Below are 26,730 nucleotides of genomic sequence, written 5' to 3' on the forward strand. Positions count from 1 at the left end.
CCGTAGTTCGTTTTAAGAGTAGGGGTATCTGAACTGTTTATCTTTACTTGAGGAGCAAAGTTCTATGAACGTTTCCGTGACATTTCTGGAGACTAGTGATGTAACAATTAAGGAGACGAGTGTAGGGACAGTGACACCAAAATTATCACGAATTTGTTGTGAGTACTTGGAAGGTTCTTACCATTTTGTTAATTTCCCTGACTTCTTTGTCAAACAAGGATGAGCTCTTTGGCATGAGTTTGCTGAAGAGGGTTTTCTTTCCAGTGGATTTTGGCCTTGGTCCAACGACACGCTGGAGAAGTTCTTGGACACCTTCACCCCTCACACCAGCCTTTAGCAAGGATCAGAAAAAAAAAAGAATGAAATTGGAGGTCATAATTGGACATCACAAACCTGAACGCTTAAAATAAAACAAGAACACAGCAGACCCAATCAGCCCATTCACCCATTCAATAATCAAAGCAGGGACACCAGCAAGCCAGACTGAGTCGTCAGTTTTAGCTAGAACGTAGGCAGCTAAGATGCCCGCAAGTTAGTAAGTCAGTCAGTGGTCGAATTTATACTAGAGACGAATAACTCGTCTATTAAAGGGAGCCTCCACTCTTCGGGCGCGTTCGATTTAACCGTATTCCGGAACAGGAATACATCGAATAGAAGTTAGAAATTCTTCGTGTTTACGGACATTCACATTAAGATTGTCAAACACCTGCTAAAATGATATCTTAAACATATCTTTATTATCCTTGTTGCTTCAAAACGCCAAACATACCGTTTTAAATCATCACTCTCCGTATTCTTATTCCGGAAAAGGGTCAATCGAACACACCCTTATACTACAGAATAAGTTTAAACCGAAGGAAATTATGTTTACAAACAAATGTGTTCGAAATTTGTTTTGAAAATAGTGTTTACATCAAGAAAAGTGAATTTTAAAATCGCTTATTTTCACTTTCAAATTACGGTTGTCCTATTTAGTCTGACACAAAGAGCTTTCGTATGATAACAAAAGGGCAACCGTAACACGTCACAATTATCCAAGATGGCGGCGCCCTCGAAATTTGAAAACAAAAATAGGCGATTCTAAAACTTTTTTCTTTCCGATACTAACGCTTTCTTTGAAAATACTTTAGATTGACTTCACTGTAACAGTTAATTCCTGTGACTTAAAGATATATATTGTTGTTTAAGACCGATATTCCGTCTGCAATTCTTCTAGATATAAATCCGGGTCCAGTTGTTGGAAAGCCAATTAACTTAATCCATGATTAGCGTAAACTTTGGTTTCATTTTTCCAACTTTTTGGTAAAAGTTTCTTTTGCTTATTTTTGTTTTTCAAGAGTGACCTCTTCTAATGTAAAGTTGAGAGAAAAAAACTCCTTGGTAAATTTTAAATCTGAGATTAGCGTTAATCTTCTTTCGAACAACCGATTGATTCGTCTGTCCGCACGTCTTCAAGACATGGTAACAGACAAAATATCCGTCTTCGACGAGTTATTTGTCTCTAGTATAAATTCGGCCAGTCAACAAATTGGGCAGCAAGAAAGTCAGTGAGTCAGGCAACCACTTTCTCATTCAATCATGTTACTTTTTACTCCGTCAGTCAGCATCCGTCAATCAGGTAGGTAGGTAGCCCGTGCTGCATTTAGTCAGTCAGCCAATCATCAGGTGGTGGCAAGGTAGCCAGTGAGGGAAGTGAGTGAGTGAGTGAGTGAGTGAGTAAGTGAGTGCTTTTTTGTCCTACCAAAATGCTACTGATGATCAAATGATACTGAGTTTGCATATGTCACTTGCAATGTTTGCATCATATATGGAAACAACCCCAATAGGTAAGGAAGGTGCCCTCTTGCTTTGCTGCTTGCGCTATTTCTACAGATCCCCTTCTATCAGTATGTCGTCTTACCATGCACAGCATAGACAAAAGACTTTCAGATTAATTACACTCACCTCAAACAAATTCATAGATCTTCCAAGCATTTGAACTTTGACCTTTGAGGTGATAGATCGTGGAAGGAAACTTGATGGTGTGGAAATCATTTGCAAGTCAACTGATCCGCCTAACTGAAGAAGTTCTGAAAGGAAAACGGAATACTTGAATGGAAGGGTCATTAAAGTCCCTATGACGTTTATTTTTTCCCCGTTTTTTAACTTTTCATTTAAATATCTATAGTGTCTGGAGTGTAGTAATTCAAAACATTTTCCCTCGTGGTGTATCCACGCCTTTTAGCCGGCGTTTGATTTATACGCAAAAAATGTTGGCCGGGCCAGTTGGGCCCTGGTAACTAATGACGTCAAAGAAGTAACTTGTTCGCATCTCTTCAGAAAGAAATGTGCAAAAGTGTAAGAAGTCTTGTTGAAAATCAGAGCTTCATGTTAAGTCTTTATAGAAATGTCGGACGACAGTTACCCTTCGGATTCTCGCGAATGTTCTGACGATTCAGAATGGAATTACCTTCTTGACTTCTTTGACGTCATTAGTTACCAGGATCCAACTTGCTCGGCCAAAATTTGACCACACGTTCTTCCTTACTCTTTGTTTAATTGCAGCCAAAAATTAAGGGTGCTTCACTTCAGCAAAGATCAGTTGGAGTTCCCACAACAAAAGACAGAATAAGTAGCTTCATCAGTTCAATTGGCCCATATGACTCAATGTCCAAACAAAAGATTTTGCCCGTCGAGCCTCTTATTCAATGTGAGGCTGGACGGGCAAAGACAATGCAACGACAAAGCCTTTATTCCCCACGGACTCCAAAATGGCCGACGAGTGTAAAAGGTGAATTGAAATCCAAATGGTAATGGTAATGAATTTATAGACCGCATTTTCTATTGGCATATTCAAATGCGCTTTACAAGCAAGCAAATAACCAAATATAATAATTATTTTAACAAAACTTTATTCTATCTAAATAACTACAACATTTTCCAAGAACCCAACACAACCAGGAGCCCATCTGGAGTGTGCAACTTCCATACAGCGTCTGTGAAACGGCGTTTTCACAAATAGGTTTATTTTTAGACTAGCCCTTCCCGCCGAATTAGGTCAAAAAACAAAGGCATTTCCGGTTCGGTGACTCTATGACGTCAGCTTAATTTCTTGTAATTGGTCATCGGGCTCCTGTGGGAGTCTCATTCGCGGGAAATTCAATCTAAAAATAAATCGGTCTGTGAAAACGTCGTAACACGAACACAGTAGAGTTGTAGGCTCCGGGTCATGGGTTCCTGACACAACATAATTATGAGAAAAACACTGCCATGTCTTTTTTTTTTAAATTCTATGCTCAACAAGGGTCAAACAAGAAATGAAAAACAAATGCTGTTTTGCCCTAAAAAAATGTAGCACCATTATTGGATTTGGCTTCAATTTCACAAAACAACCAAACACGAAAACAGACAAAAAAAATTGTACTTCTGCATACAGGCCTTTATGATCTAATCAAAAACTATTAACAAATGAACGTTGGTGCTTGCAATGTTCTAAACTCATTAACCTGTTTTTAATTGCCTTTAAATATTCACTATTAACACCAACAAGACCAAAGAAAAGACCCGAAGTCAAGGACATTATTATTATTATTATTTTTTTTACGATCAGAAAATTGAAAAGGAAATTGGCAGGTCACCTTACAAGGAGAACTGATAAACGCTGGACAACCTGAGTTACACTCTGGACCCCTCAAGGTACAAGAAATCACAGACGACCACGGACAAGGTAGCGAGATGACCTTGACAAATTCAATGTCGACCCCAGAGCTCTTCTCTTTTGCGCATGACTAAAGGAGAGAAGAGCTCTGGGGAACCCTGAAACGAACTGTCTTCTCATTGGTTTTCATGAAGAAGAATGAAAAGCGTCTCTGATTGGTGCATTCATGTTAGCACGACGCAGATGCCGTTAGCTTCAAATATCCAATTTCTGTTTAAAAGAAACCTACGGCGCATGTTCTCCTACACAGAGTTCCCTAGAGCCTTGGGTCATGGGTTGACATAAGATTTGGGGCTCTGGTGGCGAGAATGTGACAAATTTGAAAAGCACTGCCGGGTCTCGACTCGCGCATGATGAGCAAAGATGGCATGAACTGGGGAAGACCTAATGTCCAACAATGGATGTTACAGGCTGAATGGAAATACTGACCGGAAAATTGACCCCAGTGAAACCATTTTGATTTTAAGAGATCTATCCTGTGCTTCCTGAGCATTCTGAGAGCAAACCTTGCTGTTTTAGCCCTAAAACAAAATAAGCTTATTAGTAACAACTACTGTAGCAATAATGACAGCCCTCCTGATTCAAACAACGTCATCTCTCCATGGAACTTTCTGGAAAGTTTCGCTTTGACGTCATTTGAAATGCAGTAATGTGATTGGGCAATCGAACTGTTTACTGCCCATATTAGGAGTTTCCTTGGCGGGAATAAGGAGAAGCTTTGTTTTAATCTTGCCAAACATTGGTACGTAAAACAAATTGCGGACACGTTTTCAAGGTCATCCGAAAGTTGCTCAAATTGTTGCGATAATTCTATCATTTTGCCCAATGAAAACTGCAGTTACGAGGTTGAATACTTGCACACTTCTTTAAAATAATTTATATTTTTAGCCATTAAGAGTACGTATTTTTGTTCTAAGATGTGTCATCCTGGTTGTGGACCCTATATATTTTCAAAATTACTTGAAAAATGAGCAGGATTCATTAGTGCCCCCGGAATAAAATGAGTGATAGCCTACAACAACTGGACGTTTGCATAGAATACTCCTTTTCTGTCAAGCGTTTATCAGAGAGTTTTTATTATCCATCTCCAGGCTTAGAAAACCTAAAAAAACCTTGGTTGCAGATATCATTATAACGGCACTTTCTTCTGAGTTACTTAAATAACCTGGGCCCGGTTCCTCGAAAGCCGATTAACTTAATCCAGGATTAGCGTAAACTTTTGCTTCACGTTTTCAACTTTTTGGTGAAAGTTTCTTTTGCTTATTTTTGTTTTTCAAGATTGACGTCTTCTCATGTAAAGTTCTGCCAAAAATCTGCGTTGAACAGCATTTGGGAGTAGAGAAATAAACTGCTTGGTTCATGTTTAATCTTAGATTAGCGTTAACCGGCTTTCGAGGAACCGGGCCCTGAGTGTTTGTCCAGCAGCCCTTGATATTTACCCATCATTAATAATCACCTGCCCCACAACTTACATCTTTTCATCACAAGGGTACTTGGAGAATGCCATTCCTTTGATGTAGGACACCACAAATGAACGCACTTGGTTGGTACGTTCACGCTGGAGATGCGAAATAATCAGGTTGAACACAGCTGGACCAGGCTTGCTGTCACAAATAACAACAAAACAAGCCATGCGCAATTCCACATCATTGTCGACTTGCCGGAAGATCTTTAGGAGCACTGGCAACACCTGAAAAAGGTAAACATAAATGTTTCGGTAATTGTGAAGAACATCTTCCCTCCACCGACAGTCGGCCGACAGCTTTATTTAGGTTTTTTTTTGTTCTAAAAGGCAGCTGCTGGAAACTTTGGTTCACGTGGCAATTATTGTGTTATCAATGGAACAACATTGATGACGAAGATCGTACTCTTGAGACTAGCGTAATTCTCCTTCTTAAAAACTGAACTACGGATATCAGATTTCCAGCATTTTCAGTAGTGATGTACGACCCTTCACGTACTTTTTGACGGTTGGAATTGGAGCGCTCCGATCGTTGGATAAAAATTTGGCGGGAATTTCAAAATTCGAAAGATGACGTCACAGACACGTGACACCTCCCTTTCTGCAAAGACCCGGGAAACAGGTCGGGTTGTTTTGCGTACCATGTTGAGAAAAAATATCGCATTCAGGAAATTCAAAGTTGGGGTGTCACACACGGGGATAAGCCGAGAGGGAATGACGTCACAGAGTCCTAGGCGCCTCGCGGTAAAAAAATGGAAACAAGACAGGATGTTTTTTACGAATTAAACGGTTTAATGACAACAAAAAGAAAACTATGTACAAACGGGAACGTGTGAGGCCATCTAGTCATCACCTCTTTAGCACACATGGAAATAAGGAAAATTAAATTGAAATGCTGAAAAACGAAGGTAAAAAAAAGTGGAGAGAGTACATCCCCATAAGAGCAACCACTCTCCTGAGAAAAAACAATTTACAGAAAAAAGTGGAGAGAGTATACGTACTTAGACAATGCGTATGCACGTTGCATGCACTTAAAAGTTAATTTTCAAATATGCCGTTTGCTTGCATTTTACTTGTTCCAGTTTACGTAGAACCTGAACCTAAACCTTTGAAAGATAAAATGAAGTCGAGAACGCTTGAAACGCGAAATTTAATGCCCTTTTTTCATATTTGCCTATTGAAATCGCGAAAAAAAGAATAGTAACATAATTGGTTTAAAACTGATGCACAAATAAAATTATACAATGCAGTCGTCCATCACGCCCTACAGGACTGTGAAGGTGTTCACAATATCCTTGATGATGTGATAGTCGATGCTGACACTGAGGAGAAACATGATAGAAAAATTTGAGAATGAAGTGAGAGTTTTGAGCAGCAAGGGACCGACACTTAACCGCGACAAATCACGGTCAACTTAAGATGACACAACCGGAATTCATTGGTCATGTGTTGTCAGCGCGTGGAATTAGTTCCACTGACGTTTAAGTTAAAGCTGTCGTTGATGCCCGTGAACCCACGAACGCTGCCGAAATGAGGAGTTTCCAGGGTCTCGATGATTTTACCACACGTTTCATTCCTGGCATGGCGACAGTATCAGCACCTCTAGGCCAGTTTATAAAGCATGGAAAGCTATTTGTGTGGGGTCAGGAACAGCACCAATCATTCGATGAGTTAAAGAACCGATTAGCTAGTGCCCAGACACTCCAAAATTTTGACAAGAATGAACCAACTAAAGTAATTGCTGATGCAAACCCAATTGGTTTGGGAGCTGTGTTAGTCTAACAGCGAGGAGACGAGCTGCGAGTTATCAGCTATGCAAGCCAGGACCTCACTAATACAGAAAGCCGTTACTCACACACGGACTGAAAAGGAAACTTTAGCCATTGTATGCTCATGTGAAAGATATACCAATCTCGTTGGTGCTGAGTTCGAGCTACTAACTGACCGTAAACCTATAGAATGTTCCTTTTCTCGTAAATCCAGGGCCTGAGAGGTGGCTTCTTAGGAGGCAACCTTACAAGTTAGTAGTGAAATACGGTCCAAGGCGAGGAAACACCGCAGATTCCCCGTCACGCCTGTTACAGCCAAAGTCACCTTAAGAACAGAAAGACAAGTAGACAGACGTATACCTGAGGTGGGTTATCCACCTGATGTCATGACAACCCGTGAAGTCGAGAGAGCGTGGTAGTATTTCCAGAACTGTTAAGTATGCGAAAATGCCTCTTAAATGGGAGATGGCATGCCATTGTATTCGAAGAGTACATACCCCGGTGCGAGGTGAATTGAGCGCAATTGGAGAACTTGTGCTTCATGGAACCAAAAGGGTCATGTACTGGATGTAGCACATGAAGGTCACCCTGGCATTGTGGCCGGAAATTGGCATCGAAGGAAGCAGACAAAGTTTGCAAGACTATGAGTCTACAGATGAGCCTATGAGTCGTACAGACCTTCCGCCTGCGGTTTGGCAACATCTGGTTGTTGACCTGTTGGGCCCACTTCCTTCTGGGGATTACATCTTTGTTGTAGTTGACTATTACGGCAGGTTTTTTTGTGATGGAGTTTACCAAGTCAACCACAGCTGAGAAGATCGTGTCACTAATGTCCAAGATGTCTGTCACTCATAGCCTTCCGTGTTCTTTAAAGGGGCGGGGGGGGGAATGACTAAAAAACCATTGCCATGGGAGACTTCATATAGTAATTTTTCGCGTCCATTTAACTCCACCATTGTCCTTTTTGGCCAAGTGTGTACACCTCTGGTTGAAATCACAACTACATTTCGTGAGTCACCTGACCAAAACAGAAAAAGCCTTAAAACTCAAAGAGTTTACCCTTTTGTACTCGGAAAACTATTGCAACGGTGCATAAACATTCTAATGTATAATCTGGAACATGGATTTAAAGAAAATTTATTTTTCAGCGAAGTTATGATGTCATAAAGCATCATTTTGATAAAAATTTTCTTACATATTTCCTTTGTTTTTTGTGCAAACAGCAATCCCATGCTACAAATTATGAACAATAATTACATGGTTCCGGTGGAATAAAAAAAAAATCACTGCTTTATTTCTTTTAGTTTTTAGTTATTTTTTCATTGAAACGCACGGTTGAGAACTGGCACTAGATGCGCATGCGCTGTGACCAAAGTGATGTCAGGTATTCATTTAAAATGTTGTAAACTTCAAACATCCCTCTTTGTAAACATTTCGCATGGCCTGCAAATTGCTCCTGACTTCTTCATACAGCACTTAGCACAAACGTTTCTTTTGAACTTCTACAAATTGTGTAAAAGAAATCATAGCCCCTGTAAAATTTTGTTTCTTGGTCATAGGTCAGGTGTGGAGCATCCGAAAAAGAAATCGGCTTGCCGTAGGTTTTAATTCTGATTGAAATGCAACTTTTTAATTATGATACTTCCTATTTCAGGTTGCACTTTCTAAAATAGTTGTCTTCAGTTTTAAGAGTCCTTGATTGGTAATCCTTTGGCTTGTACAAATCGCTCGTCAAGAAAGGGTTAATCAAAGACACGATTACGTCCGCAGCTGCTGTGAAGTATTCCAATGGTTGAACACTTTCGGAAAATCGACATCGGTTTTCCGGATACCGCCTGAAAGGTTTTTGTTCTTCTTCAGTTTTTTGCTAATTGGTTCAGTCCTTAGCATAAACGTTTGTCAACGTATACAAATTCTGTAAGGGATATCACACGCCCTGTAAAATTGTGTTTTCTTGGTAATAGATTGGTTGTAGAGAATCTGGAATAGAAATCGGCTCGATTGAAACGCGAGACTTCAGTTGTCATGATCGGCAATGACACTTTCTAGTCCAGATTAGAATTTTTAAAATAGCTGTCGTTAGTTTTAAGAGTTTTCTTTTTCTAAATTAAACACAAGATTACGTCTCATCTCCCCCGTTCAATTTGGCTATAATATTCGAAAGAATATTCGCTACAAATCAGTTGCTTCTTGAGCCGCTTCAAGAGTTCACAAGAGTGACCCAAACTTGTTTTGCTTTAGTACAATGTTTAATTCAAATGGGGCGAATTTAACATCTTACCTCAAATTTCGAGCGCATTTTTATTACCTACCTCACTTTATGTTGATCTTTGTGCTTGCAATATCAGCGGTGATTTCTAACCTGGTTTTCCTGATTGCAGTCTTCCGAAATCCTGTTCGGTATCGGGTACGAGATTCACCAGTGTCGCTATTGGTGATAAATTTAGGAGTTTGCGATTTGTTAGCAGGAGTTGCCACGGGTTGCGTTGGGATTTATTACTACATCAGTTTGTTAAACGGAAGATCAAGAGAAGACCTTCATGGAGCGGGAATTGTGATGAAGACCTTCGGGATTATCACAAGTATTGTGTCAACCTGTACAATATCTGCAATGTCTGTGGAACGTTTCCACGCGATATGTTCCCCGCTCCGTCACAGAGCTCGCTTTAACAATGTGAGAATCTACGTGTTTTCAGCCTTCAGCTGGATTTACTCCGTATTGTTCGCTTGTCTTTCGCTGGCAGTTTCCCGTCGAGTGTTTTTTCTCCTTTATTGCCATGTTCATGTAACAATGCCCTTAATTATTCTTCCTGTGGTCAATTGGAAAACATACACTGCTCTCCGTTTTCATAATCGAAATACAGTAGAAAATTTGTCGGTTGCTCAAAGAGACCCGAGGACTTGTATTGACAGAAAAAGAGAGCAGAAATTGTTGTCAGCCATTCTGTTGGTTCTTGTCTTATTTTACGTAACCTTTATGCCTTTATTTATCGCTCTAAACATGTCTGCTCTTGGACCGTCCGTCGCAGAGACGCGGAGCTATCGGACATTTTTTGCTTTGTCAGTTACAATCCTTTTGGTAAACGGTGTTTTTAATCCGTTCATTTATGCGTGGAGAATTCCTAAGTACAGGCGAGCATTTAAGGACGTTTTTGGTCGATGTGGCTGCTGTAGAAGGCTGAACACTGTGCAGACTGACGGTCCAGGGTCACTGATGATTATGGAACAAAGACCTCGACAATTAACAGGAACAGAAGTCGTGTTGCCAACGGTGACATCTTGAAAGCCGGGTTCGTTCGTATGCGACTCGCAGACCAAACTCGATGCAACAGTGATGGCAAAAGCCTTCCAGAGGAGTAAACCGTCCAAAAACTGGCAATTACACGAATATTTATTTTACTTTTACTTCCTATGTAACCTATTTGTTATCTTCAGGATAGCCTTTGGGATCCCAAGTTATTTATTTATTTCAGTATTTATTTATTTATTTATTGAATGTACAGTTAATGATAAATGGACTGTGTCACGAAATTTAGCCAAGTCAGTAGTATCCGTGTTGTAACGTACCCTCCCTCCTTAATTAAAAGGTGAACTGTCATGAGCTGCGCATGCTCGAGTTGGTTTGCTCTCGCAAATTTTAGCCGCCATAATGTATTCACGCGTGAGTCACGTATATTCGCAGTTAATGAATTCTATGTCAAACATAGCGCTCAGAATTTAATATTTACCTGTCAGGAAGAACTTTCCGGATCAATAAACTTTTGTAAATGTGAAAGTGCTTGCAGAACAAAGCGAAATTACTGTCGCTGCACGCTTCGTAGCCAGCTTCGAATTTAGCTTGCAGCCAGGCGTGAATAATTCTTTGCTTCAGATAAATACGCTTGTGCGTGTTATTCCATTCCTTCAGGTATTCTTTGCGATCCGTTAAAACCTTCCTTTTTCTCCAGGAGTTTCTCCTTAGTCCACCATGGCCCTCCCCAGTGGAAGCCATTTTGAATTTGTCGATTCAACTTGAAAAAGTTAACCTAACACTTTTCAAGTTTTCGCAAGACGCTAGCGCAAGCGCAACTCGTGAAAGTGTCCCTTTAAAAGCTGTGTAAAAGACAGGCGCATGTGTAGAAAAAAAAGGGAGTGAGCACCAATTCTCGTTGGTTGGTACCCAGAGCCGCCGCTGGCCAAAAGGATCGCGTCTCTTCGAACGAGAATGGTTAGCACATAGAGTGTGGTTTAATCTGTTTGTTCCTTCGGAATCTGTGGAGATCCTGCATGTTGGTGACGAGGACGGCCATTTGTGTATTTGCTTGAAGATGGCGATCGCGAGTGTAATTTTGAGTGATGTCAGGAGCATAGGATCCTCGCTATGCACTGTATCCTTTAGTCAACTTTAGCGCGTATCTTAGTATTTTTAGAACTAACCCTTCAGCAGGTTAAATGGGAGATGGCATGCCATTGTATTCAAAGAGTACAGACCCCGGTGCGAGGTGAATTGAGCGCAATTGGAGAAATTGTGCTTCATGGAACCAAAAGGGTCATGTACTGGATGTAGCACATGAAGGTCACCCTGGCATTGTGTGAACGAAGCAAACTTCCAAGATGCAAGGTGTGGTGGCCGGAAATTGGCATCGAAGGAAGCAGACAAAGTTTGCAAGACTATGAGTCTACAGATGAGCCTATGAGTCGTACAGACCTTCCGCCTGCAGTTTGGCAACATCTGGTTGTTGACCTGTTGGGCCCACTTCCTTCTGGGGATTACATATTTGTTGTAGTCGACTATTACGGCAGGTTTTTTGTGATGGAGGTTACCAAGTCAACCACAGCTGAGAAGATCGTATCACTAATGTCCAAGATGTTTGTCACTCATTCCCTTCCGTGTTCTCTAAAGGGGCGGGGGCGATGACTCTACAAAATCATTGCCATGGGAGACTTCATATAGTAATTTTTCGCGTCCATTTAACTCCATCATTGTCCTTTTTGGCCAAGTGTGTACACCTCTGCTTGAAATCACAACTACATTTCGAGAGTCACCTGACCAAAACAGAAAATGCCTAAAAACTTAAAGCGTTTACCCTTTTGTACTCTGAAAACTATTGCAACGGTGCATTAACATTCTAATGTATAATCTGGAACATGGATTTAAAGAAAATTTATTTTTCAGCGAAGTTATGATGTCATAAATGCATCATTGTGATAAAAATTTTCTTACACATTTCCTTTGTTTTTTGTGCAAACAGCAATCCCATGCTACAAATTATGAACAATGATTACATGGTTCCGGTGGGATGAAAAAAAAATCACTGCTTTATTTCTTTTCGTTTTTAGTTTTAGATATTTTTTCATTGAAACGCACGGTTGAGGACTGGCACTAGATGCGCATGCGCTATGTGACCAAAGTGATGTCAGGTATTCATTTAAAATGTTGTAAACTTCAAACATCCCTCTTTGTAAACATTTCGCATGGCCTGCAAATTGCTCGTGACTTCTTCATACAGCACTTAGCACAAACGTTTCTTTTGAACTTCTACAAATTGTGTAAAAGACATCATAGGCCCTGTAAAATTTTGTTTCTTGGTCATAGGTCAGGTGTGGAGCATCCGAAAAAGAAATCGGCTTCCGTTAGGTTTTAATTCTGATTCAAATGCGACACTTCAATTATGATACTTCCTATTTCAGGTTGCACTTTCTAAAAAGTTGTCTTGAGTTTTAAGAGTCCTTGATTGGTAATCCTTTGGCTTGTACAAATCGCTCGTCAAGAAAGGGTTAATTAAATACAAGATTACGTCCACAGCTGCTGTGTATTCCAATGGTTGAACACTTTCGGAAAATCGACATCTGTTTTCCGGATACCGCCTGAAAGGCTTTTGTTGTTTCTTCTTCAGTTTTTTGCCAATTGGTTCAGTCCTTAGCATAAACGTTTGTCAAAGCATACAAATTCTGTAAGGGACATCACACGCCCTGTAAAATTGCGTTTTCTTGGTAAAGTCGGGTCGTGAAGTTTAAAAAGGAAGTAAGCTTTACTGCCGGAAGTCGAACTGCCTGGGGCAGCTTCAAACAAATATCTGGACGGATTGTGACGAACCGATCAGGTCGTGACGACTCGTCATAAAAGTCGACCCGACTATTGGAAGTGTCAGATGGCGAGAGAAAGAAAACTTCGATGAGCAAAGAAGGCTGTGCTGCTAAAAAATGTTGTATGCTTCGTTCTCAGAGAGTTGCGACTAAAATATCGATATACGCATAGAAAATTATTAACAAAAATTTGGTTTTATCAACGGAGTTGATAATGTAAATTGGCCACCGTACAGAGATTCTAATAATTTTCCAAAAGTATGTAGTTTCACAAATTGAGTTCGTTTCCGGTCAGAATTTAACCGGAAACTACGTTTTCTTCACACCTTGATATAAAAAACCGTGTCGAGGCATTTTGATTACATGTATGGTTTGTTTTTATCCACTGTTAAACCCGACATGGGTTTTTTGCCACATTATCGGGCAACATTCTCATCAAATCTCAGAGAAAAGGGATGAAAACTGGCTGTAAACGAACTGAAATCGTGCGCCTCATTCGATGAGATGAAATTTGCATTTGAGTTTAATTGTGACATAAAGCCATTTGTGGACAGCTTCTAATTTGAGATAATTTATTCGTAGAGTCGTTTTTCCTCACCACCTGACATTTCCAATAGTCGGGTCGACTTTTTCAAATGACAGCTCGTCACGAACTAGACGGGTCGCTACCACCCGTCAACATTTTCAGTCGGCCTCACCGCCTCCACTATCTTCACAAATACATGTTTTTTTCTAAGTCCCTCACCACCTGACATTTCTAATAGTCGGGTCGACTTTTTCAAATGACAGCTCGTCACGAACTAGACGGGTCGCTACCACCCGTCAACATTTTCAGTCGGCCTCACCGCCTCCACTATCTTCACAAATACATGTTTTTTTCTAAGTCCCTCACCACATGACATTTCCAATAGTCGGGTCGACTTTTTCAAATGAAAGCTCGTCACGAACTAGACGGGTCGCTACTACCCGTCGATATTTTCAGGCGGCCTCACCGCCTCCACTATCTTCACAAATACATGTTTTTTTCTAAGTCCCTCACCACCTGACATTTCCAATAGCCGGGTCGACTTTTTCAAATGACAGCTTGTCACGAACTAGACGGGTCAGCCCGCCTCACCGCCTCCACTATCTTCACAAATACATGTTTTTTTCTAAATCCCTCTCCACCTGACATTTCCAATAGTCCAATAGTCGGATCGTCACGCACTAGAGGGGTCCTTACGGCCCGTCACCATTTTTAGAAAGTTCCTCGAACCTTCTTTAAAATAGCAACTTCCTGTTACTTTACTTCCGCAAACAGCACGACCCGACTTCGGCTTGACGGGTCGTCTTCACCAAAAAGTCGACCCGACTCAGTTCGTGTGCATTGGACAACCCTCGAGACTTCAGTTGTCACGATCGGCAATGACACTTCCTATTTCAGATTATAATTTTTAAAACAGCTGTCGTTAGTTTTAAGAGTGATCTTAAAGAGTTTTTTTTTCCTAAATTAAACACAAGATTACGTCTCATCTCCCCCGTTCAAATTGACTATAATATTCGAAAGAACATTCGCTACGAATCACTTGCTTTTTGAGCGCTTCAAGAGTTCACAAGAGTGACCCAAACTTGTTTTGCTTTAGTACAATGTTTAATTCAAATGAGGTGAATTCAACATCTTACCTCAAATTTCGCGAGCATTTTTATTATCTACCTCATTTTACGTTGATCTTTGTGATTGCAATATCAGCGGTGATTTCTAACCTGGTTTTCCTGATTGCAGTCTTCCGAAATCCTGTTCGGTACTCTCGGTATCGGGAACGAGATTCACCAGTGTCGCTATTGGTGATAAATTTAGGAGTGTGCGATTTGTTAACAGGAGTTGTGCCGGGCTGCGGATGGATTTATTACTACATCAGTTTGTTAAACGGAACATCAAGAGAAGACCTTTATGGAGCGGGAATTGTGATAAATACCTTCGCGATTGTCACAAGTATTGTGTCAACCTGCACAATATCTGCAATGTCTGTGGAACGTTTCCACGCAATATGTTCCCCGCTCCGTCACAGAACTCGCTTTAGCAATGTGAGAGTCAAAGTGTTTTCAGCCTTCAGCTGGATTTACTCCGTATTGTTCGCTTGTCTTACGCTGGCAGTTTCCCGTCGAGTGTTTGTTCTTCTTTACTGCCATGTTCATGTAACAATGCCCTTAATTATTCTTCCTGTGGTTAATTGGAAAACATACACTGCTCTCCGTTTTCATAATCGAAATACAGTGGAAAATTTGTCGGTTGTTGGAAGAGACTCGAGGACTTGTATTGACAGAAACAGAGAGCGGAAATTGTTGTCAGCCATTCTGTTGGTTCTTTTCTTATTTTACGTAACCGTTATGCCTTTATTTATCGCTCTAAACATATCTGCTCTTGGACCGTCCCTTGCAGAGACGCGGAGCTATAAGATATTTTTTGCTTTGTCAGTTACAATCCATTTGGTAAACTGTGTTTTTAATCCGTTTATTTATGCGTGGAGAATTCCTAAGTACAGGCGAGCATTTAAGGAAGTTTTTGGTCGATGTGGCTGCTGTAGAAGGCTGAACACTGTGCAGACTGACGGTCCGGGGTCACTGATGATTATGGAACAAAGACCTCGACAATTAACAGCAAAAGAAGCCGTGTTGCCAACGGTGACATCTTGAAAGGTTCATTCGTATGTGACTCGGAGACCAAACTCGATGCAACAGTGTTGGCAAAAGGCTTCCAGAGGAGTAAACCGTCCAAAAACTGGCAATTACAGGAACATTTATGTTACTTTTACTTCCTATGTAACCTATTTGTTATCTTCAGGATAGCCTTTGGGATCCCAAGTTATTTATTTATTTCAGTATTTATTTATTTATTTATTTATTTATTGAATATACAGTTAATGATAAATGGGTTGTGTCACGAAATTTAGCCAAGTCAGTAGTATCCGTGTTGTAACGTACCCTCCCTCCTTAATTAAAAGGTGAACTGTCATGAGCTGCGCATGCTCGAGTTGGTTTGCTCTCGCAAATTTTAGCCGCCATAATGTATTCACGCGTGAGTCACGTATATTCGCAGTTAATGAATTCTATGTCAAACATAGCGCTCAGAATTTAATATTTACCTGTCAGGAAGAACTTTCCGAATCAATAAACTTTTGTAAATGTGAAAGTGCTTGCAGTACAAAGCGAAATTACTGTCGCTGCACGCTTCGTAGCCAGCTTCGAATTTAGCTTGCAGCCAGGCGTGAAAAATTTCTTTGCTTCAGATAAATACGCTTGTGCGTGTTATTCCATTCCTTCAGGTATTCTTTGCGGTCTGTTAAAGTCTTCCTTTTTCTCCAGGAGTTTCTCCTTAGTCCACCATGGTCCTCCCCAGTGGACGCCATTTTGAATTTGTCGATTCAACTTGATAAAGTTAACCTAACACTTTTCAAGTTTTCGCACGACGCTAGCGCAAGCGCAACTCATGGAAGTGTCCCTTTAAAAGCTGTGTAAAAGACAGGCGCATGTGTAGAAAAAAAAAGAGTGAGCACGAATTCTCGTTGTTTGGTATCCAGAGCCGCCGCTGGCCAAAGGGATCGCGTCTCTTGGAACGAGAATGGTTAGCACATGGAGTGTGGTTTAATCTGTTTGTTCCTTCGGAATCTGTGGAGATCCTGCATGTTGGTGACGAGGACGGCCATTTGTGTGTATTTGCTCGAAAATGTCGAGTGTAATTTTGAATGATGTCAGGAGCATAGGAGCCTCGCTATGCACTGTATCCTTGAGCCAACCTTTGAGCGTATCTTACTATTTTTAGAACTAACCCTTCAGCAGGAGACTTAAATTTACATCAATCAGCATACATTGCTTTTACTATTTTTTTCTTCGTTTGACAATTACATGTATTCTGATTGGCCATTCTAAATAGTGCGTGCAGAGCCGAGGAATTCGTGGCTTTCTAAAAATAGAAGGATACGTGCAAAGGTTGACTCAAAGAGCTTGTATGGGTGTGAGTTTGAACCATGTGACGTAAATTAGCCAATAAAATCGCCCGAAAATTCATGTGAGCTTATTATTCAAGACGTTTTCTTCACTTTGCTCGTTGGGGAAGATGTCACAGTGGAGAACGTCGAAGATCTGAGAAATGAGCTCCCTCGATTGAAGGTGCAACTAATGAAATGAATGGTGTTGCCGTGATAACCAGTGGAAAAGTAAACTTAACAGCTAAAAAATCATTGCGGTTCGATGCTTTTGTTGTGGAATTGTGGGTCATAAGGCTTCCCCCCCCCCCCCCCCCCGAAGGAAAACTGCGCAGGCAGTGTAAGGGTACACGCCAAGAGTGTATAAAAGTAAACCGAAGACACAAGATGGGAGAAGTAAATGGGACCTGCATAACATTGTAAGGCAAGTAGAAGTTGAAGATGATAGAAAAGTCATAGTGTGTATGTTTTTGGTATTTCGCGTGATCGAGATGCTTTAGATGATTTATCAGAAGGTCGTCCGACAAGCCCTACAGGACTGTGAAGGTGTTCAGAATATCCTTGATGATGTGATAGTTCATGCTGACATTGAAGAGGAAAATGATGGAAGATTTGACAATAAAGCGAGAGTTTTGAGCAGCAAGGGATCGACACTTAACCGCGACAAATCACGCTGAACTTAAGATGACACAACTGGAATTAATTGGTCATGTGTTGTCAGCGCGTGGAATTAGTCCCACTGATGTTAGAGTTAAAGCTGTCGTTGATGCCCGTGAACCCACGAACGCTGCCGAAGTGAAGAGTTTCCAGTTTTCTACAAAACCATTGCCATGGGAGACTTCATATAGTAATTTTTTCGCGTCCATTTAACTCCACCATTGTCCTTTTTGGCCAAGTGTGTACACCTCTGGTTGAAATCACAACTACATTTCGTGAGTCACCTGACCAAAACAGAAAATGCCTAAAAACTCAGAGAGTTTACCCTTTTGTACTCTGAAAACTGTTGCAACGGTGCATAAACATTCTAATGTATAATCTGGAACATGGATTTAAAGAAAATTTATTTTTCAGCGAAGTTATGATGTCATAAATGCATCATTTTGATAAAAGTTTTCTTACATATTTCCTTTGTTTTTTGTGCAAACAGCAATCCCATGCTACAAATTATGAACAATGATCACATGGTTCCGGTGGGATAAAAAAAAATCACTGCTTTATTTCTTTTCGTTTTTAGTTTTTAGATAATTTTTCATTGAAACGCACGGTTGAGGACTGGCACTAGATGCGCATGCGCTATGTGACCAAAGTGATGTCAGGTATTCATTTAAAATGTTGTAAACTTCAAACATCCCTCTTTGTAAACATTTCGCATGGCCTGCAAATTGCTCGTGACTTCTTCATACAGAACTTAGCACAAACGTTTCTTTTGAACTTCTACAAATTGTGTAAAAGACATCATAGCCCCTGTAAAATTTTGTTTCTTGGTCATAGGTCAGGTGTGGAGCATCCGAAAAAGAAATCCGCTTGCCGTAGGTTTTAATTCTGATTCAAATGCAACACTTCAATTATGATACTTCCTATTTCAGGTTGCACTTTCTAAAATAGTTGTCTTAGTTTTAAGAGTCCTTGATTGGTAATCCTTTGGCTTGTACAAATCGCTCGTCAAGAAAGGGTTAATTAAAGATAAGATTACGTCCGCAGCTGCTGTGAAGTATTCCAATGGTTGAACACTTTCGGAAAATCGACATCTGTTTTCCGGATACCGCCTGAAAGGCTTTTGTTGCTTCTTCTTCAGTTTTTTGCTAATTGGTTCAGTCCTTAGCAAAAACGTTTGTCAAAGCATACAAATTCTGTAAGGGACATCACACGCCCTGTAAAATTGCGTTTTCTTGGTAATGGTTGTAGAGAATCTGGAATAGAAATCGGCTCGATTGAAACGCGAGACTTCAGCAGATCGGCAATGGCACTTTCTAGTTTAGATTAGAATTTTTAAAATAGCTGTCGTTAGTTTGAAGAGTTTTCTTTTTCTAAATTAAACACAAGATTACGTCTCATTCCCCCCCCCCCCCCCCACTTTCAAATTGACTATAATATTCGAAAGAACATTCGCTACAAATCAGTTGCTTTTCGAGCGCTTCAAGAGTTCACAAGAGTGACCCAAACTTGTTTTGCTTTAGTACAATGTTTAATTCAAATGAGGCGAATGCAACATCTCGCCTCCAATTTCGAGAACATTTTGATTATCTAGCTCACTTAATGTTGATCTTTGTGCTTGCAATATCAGCGGTGATTTCTAACCTGGTTTTCCTGATTGCAGTCTTCCGAAATCCTGTTCGGTATCGGGTACGAGATTCACCAGTGTCGCTATTGGTGATAAATTTAGGAGTTTGCGATTTGTTAGCAGGAGTGGCGACGGGTTGCGTTGGGATTTATTACTACATCAGTTTGTTAAACGGGAGATCAAGAGAAGACCTTTATGGAGCGGGAACTCTAAAAAGTGCCTTCGGGGTTATCACAAGTATAGTGTCCACCTGTACAATATCTGCAATGTCTGTGGAACGTTTCCACGCGATATGTTCCCCGCTCCGTCACAGAGCTCGCTTTAACAATGTGAGAATCTACGTGTTTTCAGCCTTCAGCTGGATTTACTCCGTATTGTTCGCTTGTCTTTCGCGGGCAGTTTCCCGTCCAGTGTTTTTTCTCCTTTATTGCCATGTTCATGTAACAATGCCCTTAATTATTCTTCCTGTGGTTAATTGGAAAACATACACTGCTCTCCGTTTTCATAATCGAAATACAGTAGAAAATTTGTCGGTTGCTCGGAGAGTCCCCAGGACTTGTATTGACAGAAACAGAGAGCGGAAACTGTTGTCAGCTATTCTGCTGGTTCTTGTCTTATTTTACGTAACCTTTATGCCTTTATTTATCGCTCTACACATATCTGCTCTTGGACCGTCCCTCGCAGAGACGCGGAGCTATCGGGCATTTTTTGCTTTGTCAGTTACAATCCTTTTGGTAAACTGTGTTTTTAATCCGTTCATTTATGCATGGAGAATTCCTAAGTACAGGCGAGCATTTAAGGAAGTTTTTGGTCGATGTGGCTGCTGTAGAAGGCTGAACAATGTGCAGACTGACGGTCCGGGTTCACTGATGATTATGGAACAAAGACCTCGTTAATTAACAGGAAAAGAAGTCGTGTTGCCAACGGTGACATCTTGAAAGGTTCATTCGTATGCGACTCGGAGACCAAACTCGATGCAACAGTGATGGCAAAGGCTTCCAGAGGAGTAAACCGTCAAAAAACTGGCAATTACACGAATATTTATGTTACTTTTACTTCCTATGTAACCTATTTGTTATCTTCGGGATAGCCTTTGGGATCCCAAGTTATTTATTTATTTATTTATTTATTTATTTATTTATTGAATGTACAGCTAATGATAAATGGACTGTGTCACGAAATTTAGCCAAGTCAGTAGTATCCGTGTTGTAACGTACCCTCCCTCCTTAATTAAAAGGGAAACTGTCATGAGCTGCGCATGCTCGAGTTGGTTTGCCCTCGCAAATTCTAGCCGCCATAATGTATTCACGCGTGAGTCACGTATATTCGCAGTTAATGAATTCTACGTCAAACATAGCGCTCAGAATTTAATATTTACCTGTCAGGAAGAACTTTCCGGATCAATAAACTTTTGTAAATGTGAAAGTGCTTGCAGTACAAAGCGAAATTACTGTCGCTGCACGCTTCGTAGCCAGCTTCGAATTTAGCTTGCAGCCAGGCGTGAAAAATTTCTTTGCTTCAGATAAATACGCTTGTGCGTGTTATTCCACTCCTTCAGGTATTCTTTGCGATCCGTTAAAGCCTTCCTTTTTCTCCAGGAGTTTCTCCTTAGTCCAACATGGCCCTCCACAGTGGACGCCATTTTGAATTTGTCGATTCAACTTGAAAAAGTTAACCTAACACTTTTCAAGTTTTCGCACGACGCTAGCGCAAGCACAACTCGTGAAAGTGTCCCTTTAAAAGGTGTGTAAAAGACAGGCGCATGTGTAGAAAAAAAAAAGTGAGCACGAATTCTCGTTGGTTGGTACTGAGAGCCGCCGCTAGCCAAAAGGATCGCGTCTCTTCGAACGAGAATGGTTAGCACATGGAGTGTGGTTTGATCTGTTTGTTCCTTCGGAATCTGTGGAGACCCTACAAGTTGGTGACGAGGACGGCCAATTGTGTGTATTTGCTTGAATATGTCGAGTGTAATTTTGAATGATGACAGGAGCATAGGAGCCTCGCTATGCACTGTATCCTTGAGCCAACCTTTGAGCGTATCTTACTATTTTTAGAACTAACCCTTCAGCAGGAGACTTAAATTTACATCAATCAGCATACATTGCTTTTACTATTTTTTTCTTCGTTTGACAATTACATGTATTCTGATTGGCCATTCTAAATAGTGCGTGCAGAGCCGAGGAATTCGTGCCTTTCTAAAAATAGAAAGATACGTGCAAAGGTTGAATCAAAGAGCTTGTATGGGTGTGAGTTTGCACCATGTGAGGTAAATTAGCCAATAAAATCGCCCGAAAATTCATGTGGGGTTATTATTAAAGACGTTTTCTTCACTTTGCTCGTTGGGGAAGATATCACAGTGGAGAACGTCGAAGATCTGAGAAACGAGCTCCCTCGTTTGAAGGTGCAACTAATGAAATGAATAGTGTTGCCGTGATAACCAGTGGAAAAGTAAACTTAACAGCTAAAAAATTATTGTGGTTCGATGTTTTTGTTGTGGAATTGTGGGTCATAAGGCTCCCCCCCCCCCCCCCCCCCCGAAGGAAAACTGCGCAGGCAGTGTAAGGGTACACGCCAAGAGTGTATAAAAGTAAACCGAAGACACAAGATGGGAGAAGGAAATGGGACCTGCATAACATTGTAAGGCAAGTAGAAGTTGAAGATGATAGAAAAGTCATAGTGTGTATGTTTTTGGTATTTCGCGCGATCGAGATGCTTTAGATGGTTTATCAGAAGGTCGTCCGACAAGCCCTACAGGACTGTGAAGGTGTTCAGAATATCCTTGATGATGTGATAGTTCATGCTGACATTGGAGAGGAAAATGATGGAAGATATGACAATAAAGTGAGAGTTTTGAGCAGAAGGGATCGACACTTAACCGCGACAAATCACGGTCAACTGAAGACGACACACCTGGAATTTATTGGTCATGTGTTGTCAGCGCGTGGAATTAGTCCCACTGATGTTAGAGTTAAAGCTGTCGTTGATGCCCGTGAACCCACGAACGCCGCCGAAGTGAAGAGTTTCCAGTTTTCTACAAAACCATTGCCTTGGGAGACTTCATATGGTAATTTTTCGCGTCCATTTAACTCCACCATTGTCCTTTTTGGCCAAGTGTGTACACCTCTGCTTGAAATCACAGGGTAAACTCAGCGAGTTTGCGTACTCTGAAAACTATTGCAACGGTGCATTAACATTCTAATGTATAATCTGGAAAGAGGATTTAAAGAAAATTTATTTTTCATCGAAGTTATGATGTCATAAATGCATCATTTTAATAAAAATTTTCTTACATATTTCTCCTTTGTTTTTTGTGCAAACAGCAATCCCATGCTACAAATTATGAACAATGATTACATGGTTCCGGTGGGATGAAAAAAAAAATCACTGCTTTATTTCTTTTCGTTTTTAGTTTTTTAGATATTTTTTCATTGAAACGCACGATTGAGGACTGGCACTAGATGCGCATGCGCTATGTCACCAAAGTGATGTCAGGTATTCATTTAAAATGTTGTAAACTTCAAACATCCCTCTTTGTAAACATTTCGCATGGCCTGCAAATTGCTCTTGACCTCTTCATACAGCACTCAGCACAAACGTTTCTTTTGAACTTCTACAAATTGTGTAAAAGAAATCATAGCCCCTGTAAAATTTTGTTTCTTGGTCATAGGTCAGGTGTGGAGCATCCGAAAAAGAAATCGGCTTGCCGTAGGTTTTAATTCTGATTCAAATGCAACACTTCAATTATGATACTTCCTATTTCAGGTTGCACTTTCTAAAATAGTTGTCTTTACTTTTAAGAGTCCTTGATTGGTAATCCTTTGGCTTGTACAAATCGCTCGTCAAGAAAGGGTTAATTAAAGATAAGATTACGTCCGCAGCTGCTGTAAAGTATTCCAATGGTTGAACACTTTCGGAAAATCGACATCTGTTTTCCGGATACCGCCGGAAAGGCTTTTGTTCTTCTTCAGTTTTTTGCTAATTGGTTCAGTCCTTAGCACAATCGTTTGTCAACGTATACAAATTCTGTAAGGGACATCACACGCCCTGTAAAATTGTGTTTTCTTGGTAACAGATTGGTTGTAGAGAATCTGGAATAGAAATCGGCTCGATTGAAACGCGAGACTTCAGTTGTCATGATCGGCAATGACACTTTCTAGTTCAGATTAGAATTTTTAAAATAGCTGTCGTTAGTTTTAAGAGTTTTCTTTTTCTAAATTATTCACAAAATTACGTCTCATCCCCCCCACCACGTTCAAATTAACTATAATATTCGAAAGAATATTCGCTACAAATCAGTTGCTTCTTGAGCCGCTTCAAGAGTTCACAAGAGTGCCCCAAACTTGTTTTGCTTTAGTACAATGTTTAATTCAAATGAGGCGAATTCAACATCTTACCTCAAATTTCGAGAGCATTTTTATTATCTAGCTCACTTTATGTTGATCTTTGTGCTTGCAATATCAGCGGTGATTTCTAACCTGGTTTTCCTGATTGCAGTCTTGCGAAATCCTGTTCGGTATCGGGTACGAGATTCACCAGTGTCGCTATTGGTGATAAATTTAGGAGTGTGCGATTTGTTAACAGGAGTTATGCCGGGCTGCGGAAGGATTTATTACTACATCAGTTTGTTAAACGGAAGATCAAGAGAAGACCTTTATGGAGCGGCAATTGTGATAAATACCTTCGCGATTGTCACAAGTATTGTGTCAACCTGCACAATATCTGCAATGTCTGTGGAACGTTTCCACGCAATAAGTTCCCCGCTCCGTCACAGAGCTCGCTTTAACAATGTGAGAGTCAAAGTGTTTTCAGCCTCCAGCTGGATTTACTCCGTATTGTTCGCTTGTCTTTCGCAGGCAGTTTCCAGTCGGGTGTTTTTTCTCCTTCATTGCCATGTTCATGTAACAATGCCCTTAATAGACCAATTCGGCTAACTCAATGTTGTACCCAATTCAAATCTTTTGGGAATAAAGCGTTTTGTTCCAAGTATTTCCATATCATTTAAATGTGAATGCTTCATTGTCATGCAAATTCAACACACAAAGAATCTTAACCCCGAGAGATTTGAATTGGGTACAACATTGAGTTAGCCGAATTGGTCTATTATTCTTCCTGTGGTTAATTGGAAAACATACACTGCTCTCCGTTTTCATAATCGAAATACATTAGAAAATTTCTCGGTTGCTCAAAGAGACCCGAGGACTTGTATTGACAGAAAAAGAGAGCAGAAATTGTTGTCAGCCATTCTGTTGGTTCTTGTCTTATTTTACGTAACCGTTATGCCTTTATTTATCGCTCTAAACATGTCTGCTCTTGGACCGTCCCTCGCAGAGACGCGGCGCTTTCAGACATTTTTTGCTTTGTCAGTTGCAATCCTTTTGGTAAACTGTGTTTTTAATCCGTTCATTTATGCGTGGAGAATTCCTAAGTACAGGCGAGCATTTAAGGAAGTGTTTGGTCGATGTGGCTGCTGTAGAAGGCTGAACAATGTGCAGACTGACGGTCCGGGGTCACTGATGATTATGGAACAAAGACCTCGTTAATTAACAGGAAAAGAAGTCGTGTTGCCAACGGTGACATCTTGAAAGGTTCATTCGTATGTGACTCGGAGACCAAACTCGATGCAACAGTGATGGCAAAAGGCGTCCAGAGGAGTAAACCGTCCAAAAACTGGCAATTACACGAATATTTATGTTACTTTTACTTCCTATGTAACCTATTTGTTATCTTCAGGATAGCCTTTGGGATCCCAAGTTATTTATTTATTTATTTATTTATTTATTTATTGAATGTACAGTTAATGATAAATGGACTGTGTCACGAAATTTAGCCAAGTCAGTAGTATCCGTGTTGTAACGTACCCTCCCTCCTTAATTAAAAGGGGAACTGTCATGAACTGCGCATGCTCGAGTTGGTTTGCTCTCGCAAATTCTAGCCGCCATAATGGCTTCACGCGTGAGTCACGTATATTCGCAGTTAATGAATTCTATGTCAAACATAGCGCACAGAATTTAATATTTACCTGTCAGGAAGAACTTTCCGGATCAATAAACTTTTGTAAATGTGAAAGTGCTTACAGTACAAAATTACTGTCGCTGCACGCTTCGTAGCCAGCTTCGAATTTAGCTTGCAGCCAGGCGTGAAAAATTCTTTGCTTCAGATAAATACGCTTGTGCGTATTATTCCATTTCTTCAAGTATTCTTTGCGATCCGTTAAAGCCTTCCTTTTTCTCCAGGAGTTTCTCCTAGTCCAACATGGCCCTCCCCAGTGGAAGCCATTTTGAATTTGTCGATTCAACTTGAAAAAGTTAATCTAACACTTTTCAAGTTTTCGCACGACGCTAGCGCAAGCGCAACTCGTGAAAGTGTCCCTTTAAAAGCTGTGTAAAAGACAGACGCATGTGTAGAAAAAAAAAAAGAGTGAGCACGAATTCTCGTTGGTTGGTACTGAGAGCCGCCGCTGGCCAAAGGGATTGCGTCTCTTCGAACGAGAATGGTTAGCACATGGAGTGTGGTTTAATCTGTTTGTTCCTTCGGAATCTGTGGAGATCCTGCATGTTGGTGACGAGGCCGGCCATTTGTGTGTATTTGCTTGAAGATGGCGATCGCGAGTGTAATTTTGAGTGATGTCAGGAGCATAGGAGCCTTGCTATGCACTGTATCCTTGAGTCAACTTTAGCGCGTATCTTACTATTTTTAGAACTAACCCTTCAGCAGGAGACTTACATTTACATCAATCAGCATATATTGTTTTTACTATTTTTTCTTCCTTTGACAATTACATGTATTCTGATTGGCCATTCTAAAACGTGTGTGCAGAGCCGAGGAATTCGTGGCTTTTTAAATATAGAAAGATACCCGCAAAGGTTGACTCGTAGAGCTTGTATGGGAGAGGAAAGCTCCTACTCAAGGCTTCCTGGTGACGTGAATGAATCGGCGTGGTTTGACTTCTAGGACACAGATGGAATTTGTCGACACGCTGGGAAAGATGGATACTGGCTTTCGAATTGCTCGCGGCTTGGAAAGGTGTAAAGAGTGTCGAATAGAAGAAGGCTCTGCTGTTGCATACTGCCGGTTTGCAGGTTCAAGATATTTAGTAAATAAACCAATTTGGGCGGCTGGCATGTCGGCTGATATATAAAGAAAGAAAACTTCGATGAGCAAAGAAGGCTGTGCTGCTCAAAAATGTTGTATGCTTCGTTCTCAGAGAGTTGCGACTAAAATATCGATATACGCATAGAAAATTATTAACATCGACCAGAACAGCATTCCCAAATGTTGCGAATGTGTCCTTAAAACCCTGACAACATGCTGTTCAGAAACAGAAAAAATGACGACTGTAAGAGCGCCCCGAAAGGTTGAATGCTTCGTTCTTAAAGCGTAGCGATGGAAATGCCACAGGGTGAGAGAAAGAAAACCTTCGATGAACAAAGGAGGCTGTGCTGCTCAAAAATGTTATATGCTTCGTTCTCAAAGAAGTAGCGGCTGAAATATCG

The 26,730-nt window shown here is 40.7% G+C and overlaps 1 protein-coding gene across 1 annotated transcript in view; it reads right to left on the reverse strand.

Moving 5' to 3' along the window:
- LOC137973003 (vitellogenin-like) overlaps window positions 1–26,730 on the reverse strand; it is a 78,765-nt gene that overhangs the window by 25,196 nt on the left and 26,839 nt on the right. The window contains exons 13-16 of the mRNA XM_068819706.1: window positions 5,170–5,387; window positions 4,127–4,218; window positions 1,945–2,069; window positions 182–331 (exon numbers count right to left, since the gene is read on the reverse strand). Of these exons, the coding sequence (XP_068675807.1) occupies window positions 182–331; window positions 1,945–2,069; window positions 4,127–4,218; window positions 5,170–5,387 (585 nt within the window). The remainder of the gene's footprint in view (window positions 1–181; window positions 332–1,944; window positions 2,070–4,126; window positions 4,219–5,169; window positions 5,388–26,730) is intronic.

This window comes from Montipora foliosa, chromosome 10, assembly GCF_036669935.1.
Source record: "Montipora foliosa isolate CH-2021 chromosome 10, ASM3666993v2, whole genome shotgun sequence".
NCBI lineage: Eukaryota > Metazoa > Cnidaria > Anthozoa > Scleractinia > Acroporidae > Montipora > Montipora foliosa.